This window comes from Camellia sinensis, chromosome 14, assembly GCF_055761805.1.
Source record: "Camellia sinensis isolate YWXY chromosome 14, ASM5576180v1, whole genome shotgun sequence".
Taxonomy (NCBI): Eukaryota; Viridiplantae; Streptophyta; class Magnoliopsida; order Ericales; family Theaceae; genus Camellia; species Camellia sinensis.
Genome location: NC_138974.1, coordinates 8458855 through 8479883, shown reverse-complemented (window position 1 = coordinate 8479883; position 21029 = coordinate 8458855). Strand labels below are relative to the sequence as shown.

Genomic DNA, 21029 nt, shown 5'->3' with positions numbered 1-21029 from the left:
TGGGTAAAAAAGCAATGCAGTTAAATTTCCATTGATACCATCAAAAAGTAAATGGATCGTGCTTCCAAAAAAAATCGCTAACCATAGCCCAAGTGACAAACTGTGTCGTACACATCACTACACCACAACTCAAGAACACAAAATAAAGTGACACTACATGAAAAAAATTTCAATAGTAAAAATTGGAAAGGTATACACAACTATCTCTTGAGTCACTAACAACCATAAGCCTTTTTATGTAAGCCATCAATGTCCCAAAAACTCCAAGCCAGATGATTGCACAGAAAATGGAAAGAGATGAACTCCCTAGGATACTTTTCAGATCTCCTTACATTCGAACGATATTCCCGATCCAAGCTTTGTAATGCCGACATTATTGATCACCTTTACACCACAAATTTAGCAATTCTTCTGGATATTTGACAATACAGTTCCAGAAGGAAAAAATAAACGACACCAAATTTCACTGAAATGGACGGCAGAGATATTGTTAAGAATCCTCAAGGAGGTCAACAGTTTCCAATATGCTTTCAATTTCAAATTATGAATCTCCTCCGGAAATGGTAGCATAAAGCTCTTTTGCTGTCCAGGTTACTTCTGCAAGGCTTCTCAGAGGAACCGCAAGTTCCTCTGCAATTGTCACCAACAGGACCCTGCATTCTGAAATCGACAGAAAATAAAATAGCTTAAGCAATTAAATTCAAACTTTTAATATTAAGTATTTTTCATGCAAGTTTTGCACAACTAAATTATATATTTCAAGAAGATTGTCATCCCTGACAAGTATTCTGACCCACTTATAAGATCTACATTGTTGTAAACTAGATGTCAAATTTTGTAGAGCTAGCTGAATTTTTGAAGCATATTAAAACTTAACTTGTAATGTGAAATGCTATAGTGTTTGAGAACCCACAACATGGTTTATGCGCAGTTTGTTCCAGTCCGCATTTTCTGGTATTTGGTGCTATGAAAAACGTTTTTTGTGGTCAATTTTAAAGCAAGTTTATTTAGACAGAAAATGTTTTCCGTTTTTGAAGGGTGAAAAATGCTTCCCAAACCAATGTCTTACCAGTACCACCGCCACCATTACCTCCAACACCCCACCACCACTCTACTGCCACTGCCACTGCCACCGCCACTGCCACCCCCACCTTCACTCCTCTACCACCACCACTCCTCTACCGCCACTACCATCACCGCCACCTCCACCCCCACTACCACCACGTCTACCTCCCACCTCAACACTAATACAAACACTAGCACATTACAGGGAAATTTTTTATTTTTTTATTTTTATTTTTTTTGTAGAAAATGTTTTTCGTTGGAAAATGTTTTCTGCCAAAACAAACAGAGCATCAGACACTGGTATTAATATCCAAATGTTCCAAGAGCCCCACTTAAAGTATAGGGAGAACCAGCTGAAGCTAAAACGAACTTTATATATGTAGAAGGATGCCAGCAAAGATTGATCCTTCAAAACCCCGCAAAATGGCTGATAGACTATTACTATATAAATAAAGGAATTAAAATATGAATAGCCATTTATCTCAGCAGATATCCTAAGAATATACTTTATTATGCAACATGAATAATAGCCCAAATATTACACAATTACATAGACGGAATTTTATTTCCATTTTGATGCAATTAACAAAAATGTTTGTCAAAAAAAGTTGCGAACCTGGAATTTTGCTGAAATTAAGCAGACACATAGAAGCAAGAATCTTGTGCTCAACCAGGTCACCATTTTCCAGTCTTTCTTTCAGCTGAGAGATGAGAGCTGAGAAGGCAGGAAGCTGGAACTCTGCATCAGATAATGAAGCAAGTGCAGAGCTTAACCATGCCACTGTGGTTAGACACACCCTCACCAAATCCAAGCTTCCAGAACCTAAACACTTGGAAATACTCTCCAAAAATGATTTCTTCCCGTCACCAATAAGTGATGCTGACAAAATCCTCAACCAGTCTTCCCTTTCCTCCTCTTCATCATCCTATATCCAGTTGTCAAATCTTCAGAAAAATACTTCCATGGTTTCACCATACAGAAACAGAAAACATACACACACACACACAAAAAAAAAAAAAAAAAAACCTATTGATATTGCACGTGTGAAAATTGCATTGCAATGAGGACTTTGTTTCACATGAAATCTAATTTTGCAACCTATTCACTAAGATGAGACTGAAAGTAAAGAGGAGTCAAATGGAGTCCAAATTCTCAAGCCTTGCATTGAGTTACAAAGTTAGAAAGCACTTTGTAAAACTCAAACTTCAATACTGAAATCTTCTGCAAATTATATTTTCTTTGATAATTCAAGGGCATCAGCAAGCTAACAGAAGAGTGCATCACATCAGAATAGATGAACTACTTATTTGAACTGTTTGTAATGTGCAATCTCATCTGTTGCAGCCCTTTTTGTATCACATTTCTCTCTTGGTAACTTTTCATGTTCCATTCAAAATATATCAATAACTTGAAAAAGGTGACAGATTTGGCTAGGTGGTAAAGAAGCACTTACTGGATTTTTGCAGGAAAAAAAGGGGTCAAATCAGGAGGTCAACTACTGCTATTATGTCGTAACTACACACAACACAACAATTCTGGTTTTTTGGTTCCATATATTTGCAACAAGCATCCTTCCAACTGCCCACACTAAGCACTCAAGATGAATGCAGGAAAGTAGTTGCCAAAAGAAATCAAATTCAAATGCAAACTCCATATTTTGTAATCAGAATACTTTCCATTGTATATAATGGCAAAAAAGTGTGATTAAAAATGCTAATGGAGTAGTTGCAGACATACTATGAATGTACAACAGAAACCAGGACACCTGTCAGTAACATTTAGAAGCTCAAGTCTCTGTAAGTGTGTTTGGAGAGAAAGAGAGAGAGAGAGAGATGAAAGAATAAAACATACCGATGGAATAATTTCATCAACTAATACACCATCTTCTTCATTTTCAAGAGAATTCGGATAAGGACCATCAAGAAATCCGGTTTGCTTTAAGATCCAATCCTCTATCATTATCTTCCCAGAGGAAGAGAAACGACCTCCCAAGATTAGGAGCGCTCTACAACACTTTGCTCTGATCTTCTCATTGTATAAGCTGCCATCCAAAGCCACAGTAATGGCATCAACCGCCTCCTCCCTATATATGCTGTATTTCCGAGGTTCAACCTGCAATACAAGGTTGTCTCAGCAAACTTGTATTTGATTATAAGGATTTGCAACAAACAAAAACTTATAATTTTCCATAAAAATGAGTACCAAAAATCTAATATGTTAGTTTTTAAATGTTGTCCCATAGCTTCAACATATTGAACAAGACAAGTACAATCACTTGTTCCATTTGACAACTGCATGAAGTCCACAAGATATACAAGTAAAGAGACATAAATGACAGATTTCTTAGTGATGCCCATCACTAAATTCATGACTCAAATATAGTTTTAAGCATGCCAACAATGTCACCCAACCCTGCTACATTATATCTTGAAAAAATAAAAGTAGAAATAGAAAATAATTTTAAAATGAAATAATACATATTTCTTCAAATATTTAAGTCTTGTGCAATTACCTTTTTGGTGGGGTTAGGTTACATCATATTATGATCATGGATAAACATTCCAAAGTACAATATTGTAATGTCAACTTATCATTGTCCAAAAATGATAAAATAAATAAACTCACACCATCGAAACCCTTTTCTACTATCACATATTATCGGGAATTTTAATTAACTCATATCTGCATTTTCATTTCTTGACACACGGCCAAAGGTGGAAATTTTCACCAAACTCATGCTGCATTAAATCTTTCTAGCCTTTTCTTTTTCTTTTGGTTGAGGTTCTCAACAGCTAATTAGTGTAGGTTGGTTTTAAGTTGAGAGATCACAAACCATTCCAATTGTTATTGGTTAGTCTACAGCCACCAAGCTTTCTTTCCTCGCTCATCTTAAACCTGTTCCAAAAATGGGGAAAAAAATTCTAACCAATTTAGGAAACATGAAAAAAAACACCAAAACCAGAACTTGCTTACTCATCGACGCTCCACCCCCCTTGCGCATACAGCCCTGATGTGTGATGATTTCCTTCTGTTAATGACATTGTAGATGGTAAGAATTTCCGCATAAGCTGCCATCAATCCAATAAAAGCAACCTCGGAAGGAGCTTTAATCTTCCAAAATACCCCTTGCATCTTCCAGCTTTGCATATAATATATACAGCATAGATGTGTGATGATTTTTCTCTTCTTAATAAGATTATAGATGGTAAGAATCATCCCATCAACTGCCACCAATCCAAGAACAGAAACCTTGGAAGGATTTATAGTCTTCAAAATACCCTTCCATGGGAACAACACTTCCTAGGTGGTAATAATGTTCCTATAATATGATATGGCGTGACAGTTCTTTCCAAACTATGGCTACTCCCCTTGGTTGGCAACTTATATAGGATTAGTAGTGAGGTTTATGGAAACTATATTTAGGATATTTGTAAATACTGGATACTTACAAAAATAAAAAAATAAATTCAATTGTGAAGTTAAAAGCCTACAATCCAAAACTCCGATCTATCAACATTCAAAAGAGATAGAAATACAACTCAAGTTGAACATACAACAAAGCATGAATTCAATTGGTATTCAGCAAGTCAATGCTTTCAAATGGCAAGATATTCCAGCAATCAGTCCAAGGCAAATCATATAGAGGAGGCTGTAAGTTTCTGAAGAGTATTGTATATTCAAATTGTGTATTGATTACATCAAGACCTTAGTTTATATACCCCTAACGCCTAAACCAAACAAGGAAATACAACCATGAAAGGAAATACAACCATACTACCTAATATATACACAATCATGCCTAATATTATATACACAATCATGCCTAATATAGACGAGTATATTCTCACACCCCCACTCAAACTTAAGGTGTTTTAGCCGAAAACACAGAGAGTTTGTCAAGAAGAAACCAAAAACGAGAAGTGGTGTGAGTTTTGGTGAAGAAGTCAGCAAGTTGTCGAGCCGAAGGGACAAAAGGAAGTGAGATAGAGCTAGACTGTAGGTGCTGACGGACGAAGTGACAATCAATCTCAATGTGCTTTGTTCGTTCATGGAAAACAGTGTTATGGGCAATCTGAATAGCACTTCGGTTGTCACAGTAGAGAGAGGTCAGAAAGGACTAAGGAATGCCCAAGTCAGCGAGGAGACAACCTCAGCAGTAGCATGAGCTATAGCACCGTACTCAGCTTCGGCAGTAGAACGGGTAACAACAATTTGTTTCTTGTTTTTCCAAGAAATCAAGAAATCACCAAGAAACAAACAGAAACCAGAAGTGGACTTACAATCAGTAACATCACTAACCCAATCAGTATTAGCATAAGTCACCAAATCCAAGGAAGAAGTAGAAGACAACAACAAGCGTTGGAAGATAGTATCGTGAAGATAGCGAAGAATCCGAACCAAAGCAGCCCAATACGGAGAGCAAAGAGCAAAAACGAGCTGGCTAACCACATAAACAACATAGGCAAGATTAGGGTGAGTAACTGTCAGATAGACTAAGCAGCCCACAAGCTCACGATACAAAGTTGGATTATCCAGTGGGATACCATTGGTAGTGTTAAGCTTCACATTAAGTTCAATGAGGGTATTAGAAGTCTTAGTGTCAGCAAGACTAGCACGATGAATAACCTCATTGGCATACTTGGCCTGAAACAGAAAGTAGCTTTTGGGAGAAGAAGCGACCTCAACACCAAGAAAATACCGCAATGGTCCCAGATCTTTCATTTCAAAAGTGCGTAAGAGATGTTACTTGACCTCAGACATAGCAGAAGCTTCAAAGCCAGTAATGATCATATCACCCACATACGGTAATAAGGAAACAAAACCAGCAAAGGTGTGGAGGAGAAACAAAGCAGAGTCTTGGTCACGCGAATAAAACCCAAGCTCAGTAACAGCGGTCTGAAAACTATCATACCAAGCACGAGGAGATTGCTTCAAACTATACAAAGCACGTCGAAAACGACAAACAAGACCAGAGAAATGAATGAGGAAGACCAAGGGGAGGATGCATGTAAACCTCCTCAGTGAAATGGACATCAAGAAAAGCATTCTTAACATCCATCTGATAAAGAGGCCAATGACGAACAACAGCAATAAAGATCAAAGTACGAACAATAGTCATCTTGGCAACAGGGGCAAAGGTTTCCTCATAATCGATGCCATACTCCTGTGAGAAACCTTTGGCAACCAAGTGAGCTTTGTAGCACTCAAGAGAACCATCAGAGTAAGTTTTGACTTTGTAAACCCATTTGCAACCAACCAGATTCTTACCAGCAAGTAAAGGAACTAACTCTCAAGTACTAGTTTTCTGCAAAGCAGACAACTCATTCTCCATAGCTTAAATCCAAAAAGGATCCTGACGGGCCTCCTTGTAAGACTGAGGTTCTGAAAAAGAATGAATAGCAAACAAAAAAGTACGATAAGAAGCAGAAAAATATGTATTAGACCAACCCAACCTGTTTGGAGGATGACGCTCTCGAGTAGGATATCGGTGTGTAGCAAGATCAGAGTCTTCAGAAATAGAAGAGGCAGCAACCTGGGTAGACAACTGGTGGAGGGGGAGCCTTGCGACGAGAATAGACTAATAACAGAGGAGGAGAAGTAGCCAAAGGGGAAGACGGAACAAGTGTAGAATGAATAGTGGAGATATACTCATCAGACGGGACCTCAGAAAGAAATGGGTCAATGAGAACCAAATCCGCTTTTGAAACTGGAGCAATGAGAGAGGGAAGCTGAAAGTAAGACAGATGTTCCAAGAAGGCAACATGATAGGAGACATAAAGTTGGCGGGAAATAGGGTCGTAACAACGATAGCCCTTTTGAGTAAGACTGTAACCCAAAAAGACATACAGGACAGAACGGGCACTAAGTTTTGTCCTATCTTCCCAAGGAAGAAGGACGAAGCATGCAGACCCAAAAACACGAAGGAGAGAGTAATTGGAAAGTTGGGAAAACAGAGCCTCATAAGGAGAACGACCAGAGAGTAGGGGGGTAGGCGTACGGTTAAGAATAAAAGCAGCTATAAGAACTATTTCCCCCCAAAAGAGAGCTGGAACAGAGGCAGAAAGAATGAGAGGTCTAACTATCTAGAGGAGATAACGATGTTTACGCTCATCACGACCATTTTAGGTGGGTGTATCAGTACAGGAAGTTTGATGAATGGTACACAAAGTGGCCAGATACTCACAGAACTCAATTTTAAAATACTCTTCAACTAAGTCAGACCGTAACAATTGAATGGTAGCCCTAAACTGTGTAGTGATCATAGACTGAAATGTACAGTATATTTGGTAGAAGTCAAATTTATGAGTCATAAGATCAACCCAAGTATAGCGAGTACAATCATCAACAAAGATACATAGTAGGCGGAACCCCTTTTAGTGAGAATAGAAGAGGGTCCCCAGACATTAGCATGCACAAGAAATGGAGAAACAGAAATAGAAGTACTTTTATTAAATGGTAAAGTTGACATTTTGGCAAGTTTACACCCCCGACATTCATCAATTTGACTAGGAGAAACTTTACCCAACACTCCGGACTGAGCTAAAGACTGTAAGCGGTCTACAGACAAATGACCTAGGCGAGAATGCCATAAATAAAACTGACTCAATTGAGAATCTAATTGAAATGAGGAAAGTGTAACTGAAGAGGTGGGTAAAGGGAGATGCAAACTTTCTACCACATAGGTCTCCAACTCTACGACCGGTCCCAATCTGCTTCTTGGACATCCGATTTTGCACACAACAGACAGAAAAAGAAAAGATCACATCAAAGCCAAAAGCATCAAATTGACTGATAGATAATAAACTTACAAATAGCTAAGGGGCATAAAGAACAGAGGGAATAGTAACAGCAAACATAGTAGAGGGTAACACAGACCCAATAGATAGAACCGACATACCAGACCCATGAGTAGCATTAATAGTAATAGGAGCGGGTGGGGGAATACAGTTTTGAAGTAAGGACAGGTGAGGAGTCATATAATGAGAGGCACCAGAATCAAAAAGCCAGACAGAAACAAGGATACCTGAAGAAGACCCAAGAAACCTGAATGAAAAGAGTAAGAGCGAAGGTAGATGGGAATGACTAAGAGGTGGACAAGATATGCTGAAGTTGAGCAAGCTGAGCACTCAAGGAAGCCAAGTCAGGATCTGAAGTCAGAGCAGATGCAGTATAAGCAGTAGGAGGCCGAAAGGTACTTGGAGCAGGATTGCGGAGCTATGTCTGAGGTGGCTGGGATTGAGCAGGCTGAAGTCCCTTCTTGGGACAGTTGTACTTCCAATGACTCCTTTGGTGGCAGAAAGTACACTTATCTGGACCTGATGGCCCCTTTTTGAGCTTTGCAGTGGCATGAAGCTGATGAGGAGAAAGGGTTGATAACAAAGAAGGCTTAGCAGGAGCCAAGAAGACAAAGGGGGGTAGAATCTGACTGGCCGTCTTAAGATGGGTTTCCTCGGAGAGGAGGTTACGAACAATAGCATCCATAGAAGGAAAAGGAGACCAATGAAGGATGTCACTACAGATAGCCTCATACTGACGGGAAAGAGCCGTTAAGAACTACACTAGACGACTCTGCTCCTGAAACTCAACATAAGTGTCTAGTACCTTGAGACTAGGTGGTTCCATGAGAGCTAATTGATCCTATAGACCTGTCATCTCAATATAGAAATCCTGAATAGTATGACCCCGCTGACGAGCACTTTGAATAGTTGTTTCCAACTCATACCGCTTGGCAAAGTTAGACTACTGATAAACACCCAGTAAATAATCTCACACCTCCTTGGCAGTACTGTATTTAGAAAACATCGTTCCAATACAGTCATCCACAAAATTATGAAACCAGGTTAGAACTTGGGCATTATCACAATCCCAAGTATCACAGGAAGTCAGATATCCTTCCACCTTTGGATCCAATGGACGAGAAACAAAACCAAAAACAGAATCCCATTTTTTCTGGCCAAGAAGAAAGTTTTTTATAACATTGGCCTAATAAGCATAATTGTCACCAGTGAGTTTGCACTTGATGGCTTGGTTTTCAATGTTCGACATTATAATAAAACAAGGTTTATAGAATTAATGGGTCAAAATTAGTCAAAATTATAATACTCAGAAGGTGCTGTGCTGGGGTCAAATAGTAACAAACCTAAACTAAAGTTTTAAGTGTACTAACCCAAACCAACCAGAGATCCTACGAGCAGAGAGAGCCCAATCGGAGAAGACCAGAGGTGTTGCGACTGCAGAACCAGAGAGAGAGCACAGTCGGGAAAGAGAAGGCGACCCCAGAACCAGAGAAGGCGACCCCAGAACCAGAGAAGGCGACTCCAGAGAGAGAGCACAGTCGGGTCGCGACCACGGCTGCGATTTCAGATTGAGGTCGTCTGATGGCCACGAACCAAAGACTGAACCAAAATGAAATGGTTGATTCGAACTCAGATGAGGACTAGGGTTTCGAATCCGGCTCCGATACCATATAAGTTTCTGAAGAGTATTGTATATTCAAATTGTGTACTAATTACATCAAGACCTTAGTTTATGTAACCCTAACGCCTAAACCAAACAAGGAAATACAACCATACTACCTAATATATACACAATCATGCCTAATATTATATACACAATCATGCCTAATATAGACGAGTATATTCTCACAGAGGCAAACAGAGACACCAGAATCATAGTTTAATTAACACTTCTGTTCACTATCAGCAAAAGAATTTTCACTTGAGGAGCATACCAGAAGATCTAAGTGTAAAAGGAGAACAGCAACCAAGGGTCTTTGCTCAGGCAGAGAGCTCTGGAGATAAACGAGTAAAACATGCATTGTATCCAGTATTCCCTCATTCTGAAAGCCACTTAAAAAAAAATTAACGTCTTTCCTCCTGAAATGAGAAACAGTAGCACCAATTTATGGTTAGAACAATCAATAGCAATAACACTGCAAGACATGCATAATATGGAAATTACTGAAATAAGCGTATCTCACTCGTGCGGAATGATGTAGTACATAGGGAAAGGATGGCTCTACGGCATGCTCCTGATAATTGATGCACAACAAAGAAAAAGCAAAATAATACCTGTCCAGGCATATTAGTTCTGTCAGCAGCAACACTGCATTTTCTCTTGATTTAACCTGCTTGCTGTGGATTAGCTCAAGAAGACATGGTTTCTTAATGTTCCTAGCTATGTAATTTCTGCAGCCATTGTCTGCTTCTATACAAGAGGAAAATAATGCAGCCACGGTTGTCTTCTCCGTCAAGTTTCCAGAATCAAACCTTCGAACTAGAAACTGCAGGCCTCCTAGAGACATAAGCAGCTTGGCATTTGTTATTCTTTCCTCTTTACTAAAAGAAGTTAGAAGGTGCTGTAATATGAAGGCAGCTCTTTCAGCCTCAAGTTTAGGTCTGTGTTCTCCTTCTTGTTGAGAGGCAAAGGCCAACAGATGCCTGCAACGTACTGATTTCCAACTATCAATAACTCGCTTCAAAATGAAGTTGGTATGTGGCACAGATTGACTTTCCAGTGTTTTCTCTGTCACTGGACATGTTCTATATCCCTGGTTAAACCATTCTGTGATAGCTGCTCGCTCGAAGGTCTGGCCAGTCTCCAAGGTCACAGGGTCTTCAAATAAAAGTCCAGTGAGAGGGCATATAAAATCCCGGGGTATGCTTGAGCAAGAGGATTCTTCATCAATGTTTTCAAAATTACCATTTAACTCTACAGGGAGGAAAGCATGCAGACACTAAGGTGCACTGTTATAAATAAAAATAAAAACTGGAAAGAAAAAGTAAAGGGTAGTGCCCCTCTCATATACCTTCATCGGAGGACATTGTTTTGATTGACTGCATTTCAAAAAGTAAAACAAGATTAGAAGAAACCAATAATAGTAAATCACATAAAAATTGAATAGTCAACAACTCTGTACATTTGCAAAAGAATCGATATTCTCCGTCTGTGACAAAAAAGTGGAATCCGTGAGGTCAAGAGGTCCCTCAGTGTGTTGCAGATCAAAAACAGCCTTGGCTAGTCTTTTGAGTGTGAGCTCATTTTCTTTTGTATGTGGATGTCCATGTAATATTTGGCTGATTTCTGGATTTTCTGGATATGGTGAAGAGTTACCAAAGTTGTCATTTGCATCACCTTCACCTAGAGCACTGTCACTATGCAATCTCCACGCCTCAGCTATTACTCCATCTTCCTACAGTGATCATAGAAATTCCTTAAGAGCATGAAGTTGTGGAACATTATAAAGGGTCAGAAAACTTTGACACTACTAGTATATGTGTCATTTTGGTCCATGCAATTTTAATTGAATTGATTTTGATCTAAAATTTTTAACCTTGTATCATTTTGATCCAATTGAAAACGGAAGTTAAAAAATTGAATGGAAATTTTGCACGTGAAAGACACACCCATTGTTTTAAAGGGTAAAATTGTCAACTCATTCATATTCTATCAAACCCTTTGAGTTAACTCGATAACTCGAGATGAACTCACTTAACTATCAAAACACACGTGCACAGAGAGAGAGAGAGAGAGAGAGAGAGGGACCAATGACTGCTCAACCACTCTCTTTGTGTCTCTCATTTGAGGTTCTTGTAACGATCATGGGATATTGATGATTTCATCTGCTAAAGACAAGACTTGATGAAGAATTTTTTTTTATCAAAAAGATTATTTGTGATTAGAGGGAATAGTTCATTTATGGGTTCTCTCTCATCTTCTCCCTCTCTGTTCATGTTCCTTTTCCTTTGTTTTATCATGGAGATTTGTACATCCAAGGTTTCAAAATTTGGGAATGTGTATAGATCTAAACTTTGTATGTTAATTTTGTGTAGTGATTTTTATGTAGGGGTTGGAAATTGGATTTTGTGTTTAATATTTTTATTTTTCATTATGATGATCTGTGGATCTACAATGGTGGATGTTGGGATTGGTTTGGTATTGGTTGGGTGGTGGAAGGAGGTGGAGTGGTGGCTCAGTGGCCCTGTTTGTAAGTGAGGAAGGAGAGAGACTAAAATATCTATTTTGCCCTGGGAAATCAATCACATGTTATTTAATGCAAATTTTCCGTTCAATTTCTTAATTTCCGATTTAAATTGGACTAAAATGACATAAATCAATTCATTTCTCTATTTTCTTTCACGCTTTTTCAAAAATAAAAAATAAAAAATAAATAAAAAACTAGCTTTTAACCTACTCCCAAAACAACCAAACTTCAAAATCTATGATCAAAATCGAGTCAATTAGAACTATAAGGACGAAAATGACAGAGAGGGTAAACTATAGGGACTACTATCATAAAATGACACAGATAATTGCTAGAATGGCAATTAACAGTGATAACAATGCAGCAAAAGGCACAAAGAATTAAAATTTAGAGAAAACAACTCACAGGACGGAATGCATTATCTCGTTCAATATCTTGATCCATATGCTTAACCTTTCCAGAAGAGCATGTCAATGCTTGTTTGTCTTCAATAGCAGAACCATCAGAGCTTATACTAGTAGTGTCAAAGTTTTCTGACCCTTTATAATGTTCCACAACTTCATTAGCTCCTGGTTTGTTTGAATGGCCAAAAACAGCTTCATATAATCTTTTACTGACCATAGGCTGAGGTGAAAAGGGACCAGTAGGACTTCCTACATCCAGAGAGTGGCCAAACCAACGTTCCTGGTGAACTTCCTGAACAGAGTGGCTCTGTAGATATTCCTTCTGAATTCCTCGAACAGATATGGAAGGGATGTGGATGGAGGGAATGGAAGGAGCTTCAACACCCTCTGTGAGCCAATCCTTGTAATAAAATGCAAACTGGTACGTTCCAGAATCCATAATTTCATTATACACTTTTTCAAGAAGCTTCAGTTTCCTTGACTTGATTGGTGTATCTGCTAGAGAATCAGCTTCCTGAATGTACCACGCCTTCAAATGGGAAAGATGCGGAAGAAACAGATAGTCCCACAACTCAGGCAACAACATCATTCTAGCCTGAAACGGCGAATCACAAAAAACTTGCAGAAGATGCTTTGCTGCTATCCTGTCTTTCTTCTGTAATTTATATATCACACTGAGGTAGAGATGAGCACAAGCTGACAACTTAGAATTGGGAATCCCAGATGTGAAACCGTCTTTCAAATCATCTGAGTTGAAACCTGTTATCACACCAAGCTGCAGTGAAGCTTTTTTCAACTCTTTTGCACTTGCACACTCCTCAGCAGCTCTTTCTACTGTTTCTATGGCTTGTTCAAGATTGGATAGGACTTTGCTCTCAGTCATAAGGCCTTCTTCTAATTCAACAAAATTAAGCGAAGCAAAACAATTGTGATGGAGTGCTGTACGGAAATCCTTATCTTTGAGAAAGTGTTTGATATACCCACTCAAGATAGATATCAAGGCTCGGACCGCAGCTTCATCAAGAGCAGGTTCAACAACATTCTGCCCAATCTCAGCTTGCCTTCGACGCCTGCTGTCATCAATGCTTTTGCTGTTTTGTGAACTATTAGATCGACTGTATGAGTTCTCAGGTTTTTTCAAGCTTTTCCTATAATTGTCACTATAACTCATACGCCCAAGCACATGGTTTTTAGATTTGTTCCCGCACCCCTTATCTACCTCTATATCCTTCCCTGACCTGCTTTTGGGCCTCTCCCTTTCCCCAACGCCACCAGAATATTTACTTTTACTTCTCCCAGGGCTATACATTTCGTTTGAATATGTATCTTTATAACCCTTACCATCTTCCACGCCAACCTCAACAATCTCACTACCTTGAAAGTCTTTTGATGAATCAAAACTAATTCTGTTAAAATCATTTGAAACTCTTTCAAATTTCTCTCTAGTTTCTTTTTTCAATCCTTTATCTGATTTCTCTCTTGTTATAAGATTATCCCTTGGTCTTCGTCCCTTTAGTCTATCACTTGTTGGTAATTCATCTCTCAACCCATACCGAGGTAAATCAGACTTTGCCCTCTCGGTCTTTTTGACACATGATGAAGAGCTTGATTTATCTTGGTATCGATTTGAGTAATGTGGCATACTTGCCGCTTCTGATCTGAAGGAAGTTCTCGCCGACATTTTCGACCTCCTCCCTGTGAACCCTTCCTCAGCAAGAAGCTCCTCTAATGACATTGCCATTTACAGTATGACTAATATCTTTCTCAGCACCGCAACTTGTTCTGGCAAAATAAAACCAGATTTATTACCTTTCTATGCTAATATTTCCAGTGGAGTTCATTTCCACAACACATCATGGAAATCACAAAATTTGCAAAGAATCCTATGCTCAAAAGTAATCAAAGAGCCTTGATGGGAAAATTGAATCAGTAATTTTGGTTCAAACTTTTCAGCTACTGTGTCTATCTTAGTAGTTATTTACAACTTTTCAGCTAGTTATTTAGATCATCTTGAAAAGGAAAATAAAAAATAAAAAATCAGGAACAAAACATTCTAACTGAATAGTTAATTACAAAAGTTCTGTTCTTTGAATTTTGGTCAAAACTATAACTGAAATGAAACAAATACGAAGCAAACTCAAAATCAATACCACTTTTTCTACTTTTTTGTACAAAACTTTCAATAAATAAAAAATAAAAAAATTCCACCACCAAACAATCCAAAAAATATCAAATTTAGAAGCTTAATGTACATATGCACAGATATACTTACATATGTGTGTGTAACATCTTACCATGCTTATATATATGCCAATAAAACCTTCTCTGTCTTTTCTTTTCTTTTTCTTTTCTTTTTTTGGCTATGTTACTGAACCCCTTTACAATCTTACATAAAATTCACAGAAAATTTAATTCACCACCTCAGAAATAAAATACGTTTAATCAAATAGCCAGTCTCAAATCAACTATCCATATCCAAATAAACAAATACATACCTACAAGCATGTATACAAAGAAATAAAGAATTTTATAATTCACTTGTGAGATAGCTAATAATCAAATTAGCTAATATACTTAATCAAAGACAAGCTCTGTATATATATATAATTGATAAAGGTATATAGAGTTTATACCTGTGAGATTGTTTGTCAAGAAAACAAGCATAATCTAGAATGGTATCTTTCCTTGAGTAAACAGGGAAGAGAAGAATTTCAAGGCAAAGAAAGAACAGAGTGATCTTAGACGAAAGATATGGAATCTTGGGAGGAGGACACGATAAAAAATGAATGATGGTGGTTGAAGAAAACCCATTGATTGGGCTGTGGGTTGCTATTAAGGAATGAAAGAATGAATGAATACAGAAGAAAAAACAAAAAATAAAAAGAGAGAAACAGACAGACAGACAACAAGAGAGACGGAAAGAGAAGCGATGAAGATGGAGGAATGTAACAAATGGGGAACAAGCGAAAGAGAAACAAATGGAAGATGACAAACGAGAAAGGCTAAAATAAACACACAAATTGTTTATGTTGTTGTTTTGTTTGGCAAAACTTATTGGTGTGTTTTTTTTGTTTGCAGGCCTCTCTCTGTATATAGATAATGATATAGATAGGTTAGGCATGCATTTCTTAGTCAATGTTCAAACTGTTTTCAAAACTGCCGCCTTCCTCTCCCCTCCACTTCCAGAATAAACAACAACAACAACAGCAGCAGCAGCAGTCTCTCTAACAACTATTACCAAAAATTATTCCACCATTTTACCATTTCAACTCTCTCCCCCGTCACTCATGTCTCTACAATTTTCACTCCAAAATAATTTATCATTTTTAATTTGGGTGAAATACTAATAAATTTTAAATAGTGTTCTTATGAATTATTTGGTTCTCATTTTTTTTATGGACCCAAAAGTTCAATCGTAGTGTGAATTATATAAAGGGTCAAGTATAAATGCGTGTGTGCTATGTATTGAGAGATAAATATGAGTTTTCTTATAATGTTGAAATTACTAAACGTAATACTTCAAAAAAACTCCTTCGTATATTTTTCCTAAGAGTAACACTCTAATGTAATACTCAAAAAACATAGCACTCTAATGTAATACATTAAAAAATTTCTTAGTGTATTTTTCTCAAGTGTAATAACGTAACATTTTAAAAAAACTCTTTACTGTACTTTTCTCAAACGTAACACTCTAATCAATATAATACACAAAAACTTTTTGTATATTTTTCTCAAACGTAACATTTTAATGTAACATATTAAAAAAAAATTAGTATATTTTTTTAAACGTAATAATATAACACTTTAATGTAACGAATCAAAAAATTGAAACGTATTTTTTTAAACGTAATAATATAACACTTTAAAGAAAAGTAGATTTCAATACTCAACAATCAACATTTCAACTACTAATCCCTTCAAAAAAATATCTTTCACACCTCACATTCTCATTCACATCCCAAAAATAAATCAAAAAATTGAAAAAATAAATTACAAAATAACATTTACTTAAACTCAAATGACACAAAATCAAATAAATATAATTTTTCAAAACAAAAAAGACTAATTAGTTCATAAAAAAACTCTTAAAACTAAATAGGTCAACATTCTTCCATATGGAATTTATGGATAAATTTTCATTTTAATTTTAGGTGGAGCCATTGTATTTTTGTAATATAAAGTTCATATTTTCAGACTAATCATATCTTGTATTTTATTCCATTTTCACAACTGGGCATGAGTCGGGCCGCTCTAACACTAGAAATCATTTCCAAACCCAATCCAAGATACCCGCTTATGCTTTATTCTCAAGCACATACGAAAACAAAATAAAAAATATCAATTCAATATGCATATAAATTAATGGGTAAATTACACTGATACTCCTGAAGTTTATATTTATTATAGTTTCTCCGTTCATCTTTTGGAAATTACATCTCCCACCCTGAGATTTAAAGTTTTATTACAGATTCTCCCTTCAGCAATTTAATTTTTTTAAATACCAATTTTGCCCTCATTAGGAAAATTACATTGACACCCCTCACATTTTAGAAATTACAATCTCCTCCCTAAGGTTTAAAGTAGCATTACCAATTGCCCCCTCGGTTAGTATTAGTTGGAAAAAAAATTCATTGAAAAAAAATTAATTGAAAAAAAATTTTGTTAGTAAAATTTTTAAATTTCTGTTTAAAAACCAACACAAGCTCATTTTTTGAATTTACGTTTTTTTCTCAAATTTGCAAATTGAGACAACCATTTATAAACCAAAAAAAATTATCAAACAAGTTTTTATGACAGTTTTTAAAATTTTTGTAAATATAAATTGAAAACTAAAAACGAAATGGTTACCAAACAGGTTTCAGATGGTAAAAATGTCTTAAAATTAACAAATAATTAAATAAGTTACAAACGTAAGAAATGACTTATCAAAAGATTCTTAGGCTATGTATGGTTTGATTTTTAGAAATTTTTTTTTAAAATTCAAAATTAATTTGATAAAGAAATAAAAAATAAAAAAATAATTATCATTTTTATATAATTTTTATCTTTTGAGTAGTTAGAAATAATTTTTTACAAATTAAATTGAAACAGCCATACGTATGTATATAACCTGCCCAAAAGTTAAAATGATAATTATTTTTTACCCTTAAACGATAATTATTTTTTATTTTTTATTTCTTAACCAAATTAATTTTTAATTTTTAAAAAAAAAATTCTAAAAATCAAACCATACATAGCCTAAGAAACTTTTGATAAGTCATTTCCTACGTTGGTTACTTATTTAGTTATTTGTTAATTTTACGATATTTTTACCATCTGAGATCTGTTTAGTAATCATTTTGTTTTCAGTTTGCAATTTATATTTACAAAAAATTAAAAAACTGTCATAAAAACTTATTTGATAATTTGTTTTGGTTTATAAATGGTTTGTTTCAGTTTGTAAATTTGATGAAAAAACGTAAATTTAAAAACTGAGTTTACGTTGATTTTTAAACAAAAATTTAAAAATTTTACTAATAAAAAAAAATTTCAATTAACTTTTTTCCAATTAATTTTTTTTTTCAATGAATTTTTTTTTCCAACTAATACTAACCGAGGGTGCAATTGATAATGCTACTTTAAACCTTGGGGAGGGGATTGTAATCTCTAAAATGTGAGCGGTGTCAATATAATTTACCCAATGAGGGCAAAATTGGTATTTAAAAAAATTAAATTGCTGAGGGGAGGAATCTGTAATGAAATGTCAAACCTTAGGGGGGAGATGTAATTTCCAAAAGGTGAGGGAGGGAACTGTAATAAACATAAACCTTAGGGGTGTCAGTGTAATTTACCCGGGTTGTAATTTCTAAAATGTGAGGGGTGTCAATGTAATTTACCCAATAAGGGTAAAATTGGTATTTAAAAAAATTAAATTGCTGAAAGGAGGAATCTGTAATGAAACTTCAAACCTCAAAGGGGAGATGTAATTTCCAAAAAATGAGGGGAAAACTGTAATAAACATAAATCTCATGAGGTGTTAGTGTAATTTACCCTAAATTAATTTAGTTATTTGTGTGTCTCTTTAAGATTAGTAGTTCAAATTTTATAACTAATTTTTTATATAACTAGTAGTACATATTTGTACTTTAAGAAAATGAACTTAATAAGTATATAGGAAAATTCTAACATACACATCTTTTAAAAGAGTGTATCCTATGCACCCTTAGTTATATCACTCTTTTTTAGTTATGACCATTTTTTTTTTCTTTAGTCATGACATTATTTTAGTTATGACTTATGAATTTTTTAATTATGTCTCATATTGTGTTTAGTTATAACAATTTTTTTTTTAGTTGACTCAAAAAATATGAAATTATGTCATTTTCTTCTTTAATTATAAGGTGTATATAGTAGAATCGAGATCCTCTCCTTCATTTCTGTCCTTAACTCCCTACTTGCTAAGTCATTGGGCCCACTTTTGGGTCCAATTTTGATGATCCGAACCGTTCACATTTTAAGATTTATTGAGTATATCATACTTGTAAAAATTTAAGTTGATCGGATATCAGAAACAACGTGTTTAGATCATCGAACTACAAACCATTTTTTTAAAAAAATTAATAAACAGTTTTCCGAACACGTAATTTTTGATATCCGATCAACTTAATTTTTTACAAGTATGATATACTCAACAAATCTTAAAATGTGAATGGTTCGGATCATTGAAATTGGACCCAAAAGTAGGCCCAATAGCCTAGTAAGTAGGGAATTAAGAAGAGAGATGAAGGAGCGGATCTCGATTCTATATGGTACACATCCTTTGGGGGGTGTATACTATAGTGTTTACTAGTATAAAACATACATAGAAATATGTATATTTATAATAAAAATATATTATATAATGTAGTTTATGGGCCAGATGAGACGTGTTTAAAGCACTATTTCCAAATCCAGCCTATAGATGATCGTAGATTCTATATACAAAGTTCAAAATCCATCTGGTCTCAAAACAAGACACTTACACGAATTAGTCCTACACATTTTTAATTGTTACCAAAAAATCTAATTTTTATTTTTTTTTTACATTTAAAGACACTGTCACATCACTGGACCATCGTTGGACTTCCGTTTGACAATCATTGAAACTCATCGGAATGTTCAACATCAACAGAAATAGCCGAAGTATTGTTGAAAATTTGCTGGATTGTTCTGAACGTTATTGGAAGTCGCCGGAATATCTAGAATGATGTCGGAGGTCAAGAATATAGCAAGAGACTCGCTAGAATGTCCAAAACATCGTTGAGAAAAAAAAATGGAGAAATTAGAGCGAAAGCATAGCAAAATTTAACCATATCATTTCCAACACCACAAAACACGAAAGAAAAAATAAAATAAAATAAAATAAACTCTTCATCATACAGAGTACATAATTTTCAGTTCACAAAATTGTAAAAATTTAGAGTTTGAATTTGTTGCCAATCAAACTACATAAATTTGCAATTTTAAAACTACAAAAAATATCAGTTTGCTCATTTGCATTTTATCAAAACACAATTTTCCATTGCGACGATAGTAGAGATATCAGATCAGTAATTTCTAGGGGTTTGTAGCTTTTTCAGTTTGTCAATATCTGTTTTTTTTTTTTTTTTCATAGAGAAAAAAAAGGCTAAAGTTATAGAGAAAAGCATGAATGTATTTTCAAAATTGCAAAATTTTGCAGTTTTTATCGAATGAAGTGTGTAACAGAGAAAAAAAAGAAAAACAGAGATATTGAATGAGATAAACACACATAGCGAGAGGATCATACTCCAGCAACCATTTTTAGTTTAGATCTAGCTAAATCTGATGTAGATTTACTCAAATCTGCTCTAAATCTGAACATTTTGGTAAGTCTTGTCTTGTAATCTTGGCCAAATCTGAGTAGATCTATGTCAAAAATATCGCTAGAAACTCATTTCCTTCATCGTTGGTGAGAGTGAAGTAAAGAGTCAGTGGTTGCCAGTGAACTCCAATCGATGGTGGCCGCCAATGAGTGTGTATTAGAAAGAGAAAGAGAAGAATGAAGGAGCTTTAGGTTGTGGTTGCCGATGAGTGTATATCAGAGAGAGAAAGAGAAGAAGGAACGAGGCTTAGAATGTTTTGGTCTACCCAAAAGGTTGTGGGACTAAATGGAAAACAAGCCTTTCTATCAAGACTTCTGAGTAATTGGCCCATATATGATTTCTTTCTCACTTTCTATCTCTCTTCCCTATATTTATCATCAATGATAGTTATCTCCCTGTCTCTGTTATGTTTCTACAATCTCGATTTGATGGCCCATAATGAATATAGCCCCATATCTTAGTTTCAATTTCCTTACATTTTAGCACGTCAAACCCCTAGATTTGCTTCATCCGTCTCAGTCTCATTGTGACTTCAGATCTGGATTGTTTATTTGGATTATTGAAAATATTGTTAAAAATATCTAAGGAAGAGTGGAAAGAAAGTGGAAAGAGAGAGAGAGAGAGAGAGAGAGAGAGAGAGAGAGACTTAGATCTGTATAGTTGATAGATAGGACTTCTCGTGGCATAGATCTATTCAAAATGGCTCAGATTTG

The 21029-nt window shown here is 35.7% G+C and overlaps 1 protein-coding gene across 1 annotated transcript; it reads right to left on the bottom strand.

Moving 5' to 3' along the window:
- LOC114267864 (putative E3 ubiquitin-protein ligase LIN-1) lies at positions 1–15474 on the bottom strand. The gene is made up of 9 exons (XM_028208933.2): positions 15088–15474; positions 12456–14236; positions 10986–11258; positions 10875–10902; positions 10138–10777; positions 9798–9942; positions 2918–3178; positions 1682–1991; positions 1–660 (listed from the first exon to the last, which is right to left on the bottom strand). The coding sequence occupies exons 2-9, from the start codon at positions 14193–14195 to the stop codon at positions 542–544; spliced, it is 3516 nt and encodes a 1171-aa protein (XP_028064734.2). The 5' UTR covers positions 14196–14236; positions 15088–15474; the 3' UTR covers positions 1–541.
- Positions 15475–21029: the final 5555 nt, after the last annotated feature.

Excerpts from the sequence above, each read along its gene's own strand:
- LOC114267864 (XM_028208933.2), bottom strand. The coding sequence starts at position 14,195 with ATGGCAATGTCATTAGAGGAGCTTCTTGCTGAGGAAGGGTTCACAGGG. Across the intron at positions 10,903-10,985 it reads ATATCGATTCTTTTGCAAAT|TCAATCAAAACAATGTCCTC; the intron begins GTACAGAGTTGT and ends TTTGAAATGCAG. Across the intron at positions 1,992-2,917 it reads TTGATGAAATTATTCCATCG|GATGATGAAGAGGAGGAAAG; the intron begins GTATGTTTTATT and ends AACTGGATATAG.